At 38.2% G+C, this 9657-nt stretch overlaps 1 protein-coding gene across 1 annotated transcript in view; it reads right to left on the reverse strand.

The window, feature by feature from the left end:
* Positions 1–346: 346 nt before the first annotated feature.
* LOC135738309 (DBH-like monooxygenase protein 2 homolog) overlaps positions 347–9657 on the reverse strand; it is a 14717-nt gene continuing 5406 nt past the window's right edge. Inside the window, exons 8-13 of the mRNA XM_065256295.2 lie at positions 6862–6953; positions 6608–6704; positions 4946–5005; positions 4307–4437; positions 4120–4228; positions 347–792 (exon numbers count right to left, since the gene is read on the reverse strand). Of these exons, the coding sequence (XP_065112367.1) occupies positions 637–792; positions 4120–4228; positions 4307–4437; positions 4946–5005; positions 6608–6704; positions 6862–6953 (645 nt within the window). The 3' untranslated portion in view covers positions 347–636. The remainder of the gene's footprint in view (positions 793–4119; positions 4229–4306; positions 4438–4945; positions 5006–6607; positions 6705–6861; positions 6954–9657) is intronic.

Consider the following 9657-nt stretch of genomic DNA (forward strand, 5'->3'; position numbering starts at 1 on the left):
TTTTCACATATTACTATCTATTTTTGTTATACTGTATGCTTATTGTGACAACAGTTAGTATAAATAAAGTGTCTAGTGTATTCATCAAAATATGCAAGAAATGCTACTGAGGTATAAAGTCATAAGTCTGTGCTCTTCCCTTACAAATATTAACCATGGTTTTACTTCAGTTAAAACAAAAAAACTGTTTACTGTAGTAAAACTATGATTACCATAAAATGCTATTAATCAATACACCAAAACAAGCCATGGTTCCTACACTTTTACCACAAAAAAAACATGGTTATTTTTTGTACGGGTTTAGATGTAGGATTTCTTAATTCGTCAAAAAAAAAACTAGAAAATATAATGGAAGATAAAAAGCCTTTATTCTCACATGGCTTTACATAAAAAACAAGTCACAAATACATTGTGGCTAATAAGCCAACAACAGGGTGTCACTTAATTATAATATATATAATATCCTTTGTTCATCTAAAAAACAATTAGAAAATGCCTTATAAATGATGGCGCATTTAACATTTTGATATCTTGGTGATTTTTCTGTGACTCTGGTTTCTGTAGAGGCTATAGGATAATCCCTGTAAGATGACCAAAGGTCTCCTAAGTTGATTAACTTAGAAATAGAAAACATGACTATTTTGGTAATAAAGATGCCAACTGCACCACCATGCAGACGAGCAGTGATATCCAAGCAAGTCGTGCAGTGGTACAACTGCTCCTGGTGCAGGGTACAGAAGGAGAATTCACTTGCAGATCAGGAATCCTCCCAAACTGGTATGACTCCCTCTGCTGTAAGTGCATATGAAAAAAGCTGTCACAAGCCGGCCCTTATCAAAACAAATAAATATGTACCACCCGCATGCAGTCATTTTTCCCCCCAAACAAATACTGGGGGGCTGTTTCAACCCATGGTTGGGTGAAATATGGACAAACCCAACTGTTGGATTAAATGAATTTACAAAATGTCCGTACCAACCATGGATTGAACTTGACATCAAATATCAAATAATGTTAACCCCGGGCATCTCAAACCACCGACCTAAAATATAATGGGTTATTTTCAAACAAGTGTTGGGTGAAAAAGGCACAAACACGTTCATCTGCTACAGTATCTGCCCATGTCTCTGTTTATCTGGGTAGCTGTCTGTCCACCTATCTGCCTGTCTGTCTATTTGCCTGTCTGTCTATATGTCCACCCACCTGTCTATCTGTCTACTTGTCTGTTCGTCTGCCTGCCTGTCTATCTGTCTGTCCCTATCTGTCTGTCCCTCTGTCTGTCTGTCTAATTTTCCGTCTGTCTATCTGCATGTCTGTCTGCCTGTCTGTACATCTGTCTAAATGTTTGTCTACTCACTGCCCATCTGTCTAGCTGTTTGTCCCCTATCTGCCTGTCTACCTGTCTGTCCATCCTCCTTTCTGTCTGTCTAATTGTCCGTATGTCTATCTGTCTACTTGTCTGTTCGTCTGCCTGCCTGTCTATCTGTCTGTCCCTCTCTATCTGTCCCTCTGTCTGTCTGTCTAATTGTCTGTATGTCTATCTGCATGTCTGTCTGCCTGTCTGTACATATGTCTAGCTGTCTGTCCCCTATCTGCCTGTCTACCTGTCTGTCCATCCTCCTGTCTGTCTGTCTAATTGTCCGTATGTCTATCTGGATTTCTGTCTGCCTGTCTGTCTGTACACCTGTATATCTGTTTGTCTACTGTCTGTCTAGCTATTTGTCCCCTATCTGCCTGTCTATTTGTCTGTCCATCCACCTGTCTGTCTGTCTAATTGTCCGTCTGTCTATCTGCATGTCTGTCTGTCTGTACACCTGTATATCTGTTTGTCTACTTTCTGCTTGTCTGTCTAGCTATCTGTCCTCTGTCTGTCTGTCTATCTGTCTGTCTGTCTGTCTATCCACCTGTCTGTCTGTCTGTCTGTCTAATTGTCTGTCTGTCTATCTATCTGCATGTCTGTTGGCCTGTCTGTAAACCTATAAATTTGTCTACTTTCAGCTCGTCTGTCTAGCTATCTGTCCCCTATCTGTCTGTCTAACTGTCTGTCTATTTGCATGTTTGTCTGTACATCTGTCTGTCCACCTATCTGTCTGTCTATCTATCTACCTATCTGTCTGTCTAATTGTCCATATGTCTATCTGCATGTATGTCTGCCTGTCTGTCTAGCTATCTGTCCCCTATCTGCCTGTCTACCTGTCTGTCTATCCACCTGTCTGTCTGTCTGTCTGTCTGTCTGTCTGTCTGCATGTCTGTCTGCCTGTCTGTACACCTGTATATCTGTTTGTCAACTTTCTGCTCGTTTGTCTAGCTATCTGTTCCCTATCTGTCTGTCTACCTGTCTGTCTATCAACCTGTCTGTCTGTCTATTCACATGTCTGTCTGCATGTCTGTACATCTGTGTATCTGTTTTCTACTCTCTGCCTGTCTGTCTTGCTGTCTGTCCACTTTCTATCTGTCTGTCTATCTGTCTACCTATCTGTCTGTCTAATTGTTCATATGTCTATCTGCATGTCTGTCTGCCTGTCTGTACATTTGTCTATCTGTTTGTGTACTTTCTGCCCGTCTGTCTAGCTATCTGTCCCCTATCTGCCTGTCTACCTGTCTGTCTATCCACCTGTCTGTCTGTCTGTCTATCTATCTGCATGTCTGTCAGCCTGTCTGTACACCTGTATATCTGTTTGTCAACTTTCTGCTCGTTTGTCTAGCTATATGTCCCCTATCTGTCTGTCTACCTGTCTGTCTATCCACCTGTCTGTCTGTCTAATTGTCCGTCTGTCTATCTGCATGTCTGTCTGTCTGCCTGTCTGTACACCTGTATATCTGTTTGTCTACTTTCTGCTTGTCTGTCTAGCTATCTGTTCCCTATGTGTCTGTCTACCTGTCTGTCTATCAACCTGTCTGTCTGTCTGCATGTCTGTACATATGTCTATCTGTTTTCTACTCTCTGCCTTTCTGTCTAGCTGTCTGTCCACCTATCTGTCTGTCTACCTATCTGTCTGTCTAATTGTCCATATGCCTATCTGCATGTATGTCTGCCTGTCTGTACATTTGTCTACCTATTCGTGTACTTTCTGCCGTCTGTCTAGCTATCTGTCTATCCACCTGTCTGTCTGTCTGTACACCTTTATATCTGTTTGTCTACTTTCTATCTGCCTGTCTGTACACCTGTATATCTGTTTGTCTACTTTCTGCTCGTCTGTCTAGCTATCTGGCTGTCTACCTGTCTGTCTGGCTGCCTGTCTGTACACCTGTATATCTGTTTGTCTACTTTCTACCCGTTTGTCTATATATCTGTCCACCTATCTCTATGTCTGTCCATCTGTCTGCCTGTCTGTCCATTTGTATATCTGCCTGTCTAAATGTCTAGGTGTCTATAGGTCTGTCTATCAGATTCAGTTCTGTCTCTCTGTCTCTGTTTTTGCTCTCACTCTCTTTTTTTCCTTTCTCTCTGCCTTTTGGTTGTGATTTAGCATTTGCTGCGTTGTTTAACCCAGTGTTGGGTCAAAAACAGTGTTCAAATTATGGGAGGTCCCCTATGGTCCTGGACCAACGTTTTAATCAAAGGAACCCCAAATTACCCTTAACTCAAACCATAGCCATTACCCCTCAAATTAGTCTGAAATAATAGTTTGAGAAAAAAGTTTTAAAAGCATTACCCATTCCTAAATCTAACAATCTGTCAATTTCTCCAAAAAACAGTTTGGGGTGCATTTAAGAGTTTGCATTTATTTCAGACAGAAATCTTTTCGATTAGTTTATTGCGAAATTGGGACAAAAAATGTACTGTATCGCTTTATGGCAGCGCAGCACACACATTTTATATTCATGTAGTATTTTAACCCCTTCAGACCCTGCGTCCACTACATCACATGTTTTTTTGTTCAAACCAATAAAAATGCTGATCAACCAATCAAAGTAAGGCACACTGATTAAACACCTGGTCTGAAGGGGTTATAAAAACCAGGGGATCCCCCAATTTTTAATTTTGTGCTTTATAGAGGGTCTCTCAATGCTTACAGGAGGTCCAGGACCTCTCCATCCCCCACTGTTCAAAAACATTTTTGGGGTTTAGTTAATCCAGACATTTTTAGGGAGTATTGCTGAAGCGTGAATACTTACATAAGAGTTAGAAACTATGACTTTCTGATTTATGGTATTCAGTGTTTGTTGGTATTCATTGATGGATGCATCATTCCAAGTATTTGTAGACATCATATTGAACCAGTTACTGACAAACAAAAGACACATTAGTCAAACAAGTCATAATAAGACAAGACCAAAGAAAATGAATTTGCAATTGGATTACGGAAAATCTGTTGCTCCCATTTTGGCTCCTAAAGCGACCGGATCAGGGAAGCTCTGACAACCACTCAGACTCATAGCAGGATAGTAGTAGAGGAAAGCCAAGCACATCTCATCTGTAGTTGCGAACCCTCCCTGTAGACAGAGAGAGATATATGAGAGATTTTTACATATTCATTCAATATACATGTTTATTATGAAATTTGAATTTTTGGCTGGTTTTTCCTTTATATTGAGTAGATCCTTAGTTCTTTATGTTATCTTTGAACCATCTTTAACAGGGTGGTTTTTAATTGGTACACATTACAGTACAGTAGTTGAAGTCTCATAATCTAATGATGAGATGAGGAGCATCAAAGTTTGATTTCACATTGATTTCAATCTTTGACATGATCTTACACAGTCAATGTTAAAGATATCAAGGTTATATTTTCACAGAATGTTCTTTACATTATTTAGGATGATTTTATGTTGATAACAGTAAATGACTTTAACTGGGTCACAAATTACACCCAGTCGAACCTCAGACATGATCTTTGTTTTAAAGACATGGCTGCAATGGATTCATCATTGTGTTGTCGTTCTTCTAAAGCAATTTACCAATATGACATTTAGTCAAAGTTGCTACCTAAAATGTACAAACCCATGTGACTTTTGTGCGATCCTCTGTATTATAGGTACACTGCACCAGTAGTTTGTCACCCTGTAATAATTTAAAAGCAAATAATGTTTAAAACTAAACCAGTTGATATGGTAGCTAGCTGTCACTGGGCAGTACCCAGTACACCAAAAAGTACACCTTTGCACCTGAAGAGTTCATATTAGTACCTCAGAGTTACATATTGGTACCAAATGTAAACACATTTGTACTTAATATTACACTCTAAAAAAACAAACAGTGCTATATAGCACCAAAACTGTTGCTTTAGATCGTAACCATAGAAGAACCATTTTTAGTGCCATATAGCACCGGTGAAGCACCAGTGAAGCACCTGTGGAACCATATAGTGCTTTGTAGAACCATATGTGGTGCTATATGGTTCTACACAGGTGCTACACAGGTGCTTCACCGGTGCTATATGGCACTAAAAATGGTTCTTCTATGGTTACGATCCAAAGCAACAGTTTTGGTGCTATATAGCACCGTTTGTTTTTTTTAGAGTGTAGGACATTTTAAAGGGTACTGCCCCAGTGACAGCCTGAGACAAATTTCTTAGACAAACAGTGTAACAATCTTTTTTGTGAATATAGAATTGATATTTTACAAGACAGAATTTTATGTGTTTACTGAACAAAATTAAAATATAAAAAATATATGAAGAGTTTGGTTCCAAAAAAAAAAAAAAATGAGTTACCACCAAAATCAGTATTGTGTCTGGTCAGTATTAAAAAGTACAATCTTAATTTTACGCAAAATCTGATATCGCCGTGTTATTCTGTCATCTTTTCTCGCTTTTTTCCCAAAAAGCGATAAACGCCAGTCCTCCTTCTCTGCAGTATGAAACAAATCCGCTTAACCAATCACAGCGCACCATTCCACGCATTGTAAACAACAGTGGCGGCACGTTGAATACACAAAATCCTAGTTTTCCCCCTCTGTACTTCGTGATCAACAAACAAATAAAAACAAAATAATACTTTTGATGGCATTGATAAACCTGTGGTGGTTTTTTCTGTGACGGGGAAAAAACGTAAGCCATCAAAATCGCATATTGAATTTACGCGAGAGGCACTCGGGCAAAGGAAAAATGCCGGCTGTTGCTTGTTCTCACACGACAGCATCAAGCTTCTGTCATGCTAACACATTGACCCCAGGGAATCTTATGAAAAACTTTACATTATTTTACTCGGAAGTCAACGAAAATTGAGCAGGACCAAAACATTTTACAGCTGATCGCTGTCAATAAAGTTCAGCGACGACGTCCCAAGCAGCAATGACAGTATTCTTAATATGACAAAGTGTTTTGATTAATGCCATTAATGTTTATTTTTTTAATCAGTGTATACCACTAGTCAACTAAATGAATATAACATGACAAAGATGAATGAACATTTATATATTGATTCAATAGATTTATAGCATTTTGAAAAAAACTTTTTTTTAAATAAATCTTTGAAAATCAAATTATAGATTTTTTATGTTTTTATAACCTAAAGATACTATGTGAAAGTTTGTAACAGAAAATAGTGGTTTTCATCTTGTCACTTTCTTGGTATAGAAAACACATTTTTACCCAAATTAGTCAAAATGGATTTATTACGTTTTGGAACCAAACTCTTCATATTTTAACTATATCACACTTACCAACTTCACTGTCTTAGTTTTACCCAAGTTTATTATCTCCTGATATTCAAAATTGTATTGTTCATTCACAGCTAGGAGATCAATCTGTTTTCCATCTCTGAAATGCACAGAGATAATGCATAAGTTCAATAAAATAACTCATATTTATTCAGTATTGGGTACCTCATTTAGAGATGCCCTTTCAGTTCAGCATAAGCTTTATGTGATCTTTATTTATATTATTTCTAAACTGTCTATAACATTGTGATGTATACCTGAAGTGTCCGACGCGCACCTTTCGTCCAGCCAAATGTGTGTGTAACATTACAGTGAACACCTGAAGATCTTGTGGGGTCTCAGACAGAACCTGCAGAGCACAGAACAGGGTTTTTAGGGGATTCATATCTAATTTTAAAGATGATATTTTTTAGTCTTGGCTAAAGGGACCCTGTACAAAAATCCTGAGGGTAGGGTCTGAAATGAATCATAAAGAGAGTGAGATGCATCAGATATAATGCACTTTCTTTATCACCTGAATATCAAACAAATCTGACAACCCAGACAAATTCACACCGATACCTTACTGCACTTATTTGTCATAAATTTTAAAATTGAGATTTACATAATCTAAAACTGAATAATTAAGCTTCATCCAATTTTGAAAAAGACAAAGAAACTATTTAGTCATGCATGTATTCACTTATGAATGCAAAATGGAAATGTCTTAAAGCCCCCCCCCTTACCTAAAAAAATGCACTTTTAAATGTGTTTCTAGCAGAAAATTTACTTTACGAATCCATCTATTCTCCTTTCTGTAATCTCCTTTAAACCGCAACAGTCACAAAAACAGGCTGTTAGGGATCCCCTATCAATGTGATGTCACATTGATTACGCCCCACCCATGATCGCTCACAGACTCTGCCTTATGAGCACATAGTTTAACCTTCTGCCAGAGACACATGTTTTGATGTAGTCCAAAGCACATGTAAGAGTTATACCCCATACTTTGCATACGGATGAGGGGAACAGAAGGTTTCTTTGCATTAAAAGAGACACACACAAAAACAGCGCGTTTTTCATTGCAACCACAAATGGCCATGTTCAACATCGTGTAAAGAAAGATCTGTGGTGTATTTTGAGCTGAAACTTTAGAGACACATTCTGGGAATCACTCCGCCCAAGTAGCAGTGCATCGAATTCTGAGAATATAGTTCCCAGTATGTATATTGTTAAAATATGGTTGTGTCTCATATGACCTTGTTATTTGTACACGGTGTGACTATACAAATCACATAAATAGGAAAATGTTTGCGTTATTTTGTCACTTATTGGGAGCAGTTTGCTAGCTGGAGCCATTCACTTCCAGTCTTTGTGCTAAGCTAAGCTAGCGGAGGCTGCGTCAGACAGCGTTCATCCCCTTGGAATTATAAGGTTCTAACTGATATTTTTGTCAAAATTGAGTTATTCACATATTCTTATTCTGTGACAATTTATTTACATTATGTGATGTTATTTTTAAGTTGTGTTTTTTGGATGTTTTATAAAAAAAAAGGTTCTATCTACAAAGTCGAACTCTAACTTGGCTCTGTAAGGTTCTATCTGTGTGAGGTAAGCAGCACTTCGAATGCACAGAAGAGGACCAATCAGGATCAACTTTATGGGGTGGTTTATCAGACAGGGATTAGTTTAAGCCAGAACTAGACCTTAGTTTCACTGGGAAATATAACTAGTTTTAACAAACATATCTTACTAAAAACATTAATTGTGTGCATTTTGAGGCAAAACAAAGGGCACTGATGTACTTTAAGATATGTCAGTGCAAGTTGTTTTCAGTTTTGATAGCTCTTACATTTATTTTAGTCTAGGACTAGTTTAATCCCTGTCCGGGAAACCGCCACTATATGTCGTGTCGCCAGCTTTTTCCTTGACGACAGGAAAAATCACAGACACACAATATCTGTGAGGATTATGGCACGCAACACAAAGTTTTTAAAAAACCTTAAGATCAACAGCTCGGATTCCAGGCAAGTTCACCCTACTGTAAAATCCAGCTTAAGCTGGTGAGTTGGTTTTAGCTGGTCTTCCAGCTTGGTTTTAGCTTGCTGGTGTAGCAAGCTGTTCTAACTGTGTTTTGGTCACTTTTTATGCTGGTCTAGCTGTGTTTTTTTTTTTCACTTTTTAAGTTGTTCTAGCTGGACTTAGCTGGCCATGCTGGAAGACCAGCTGACCCACCAGCTTGACCAGCTTTGCTAGGCTGGTTGGACCAGCTTAGACCAGCTACTGCCACCTTATGCTGGTCTTTGCTGGATTTTTCAGTACGGGCAGTCTTTTTTTGTTTTGTTTTAGGCCTTGCTGAGGAGATTTTTTTCATAGTTAGACTAGGGTGGCCATTCGTGCCCGAAAACATGTTCGCGACGTGTCCGGCGGAACTGGCACAAATGGCCACCCTAAGTTAGACACCACACTAGCCAGCAGGGCTAGCTTCATAGTTCCTGATATTAAGAAGCAAGCACTAAGATAAAAAAATACAGAAAAAACAAACTAACCTATCCTACCCAAAATAGTGCTGTTACTGTAAGTTATGATAAACATGTGAAAGATCATTAAAGCAGTTACCTCAGTATTAAAATGATTTTATAATGATTGTAGCCTGTAGCTGCTCATTGGTATAACATGCTAAAAAAAATTGTCTATTTTTGTAATGAACTCGACATATCCAGCAGAAGAAAAAGTAATGCTAGAAACAACAGCAGGAGAACGAGAAAGAGAGCACCAGGCGAAGAAAATATAAAAAAACATCACCAGAGAATGAGAGAGTAACTGAGACAGAAGAGGGAAGGAGCAATGTTGTAAATGAGCAATGTAAAATCAGACTTTTAGAGATAAAATTGCTAAAAATATAAAATAAATGTCATAGAAAGGATTAAAATGTTACTTTCTACATTGTTACAACATAAATTTTATATTTAATGTTTAAATAATGTTTTGGCAGATAGAACCTTATAATTCCAAGGGGACGAGTTACAGCACGCATGGAGATGAGAAAGGTATGTATGGATTTATCTCACTCT

Source organism: Paramisgurnus dabryanus, chromosome 12 (genome assembly GCF_030506205.2).
Source record: "Paramisgurnus dabryanus chromosome 12, PD_genome_1.1, whole genome shotgun sequence".
Classification (NCBI taxonomy): Eukaryota; Metazoa; Chordata; class Actinopteri; order Cypriniformes; family Cobitidae; genus Paramisgurnus; species Paramisgurnus dabryanus.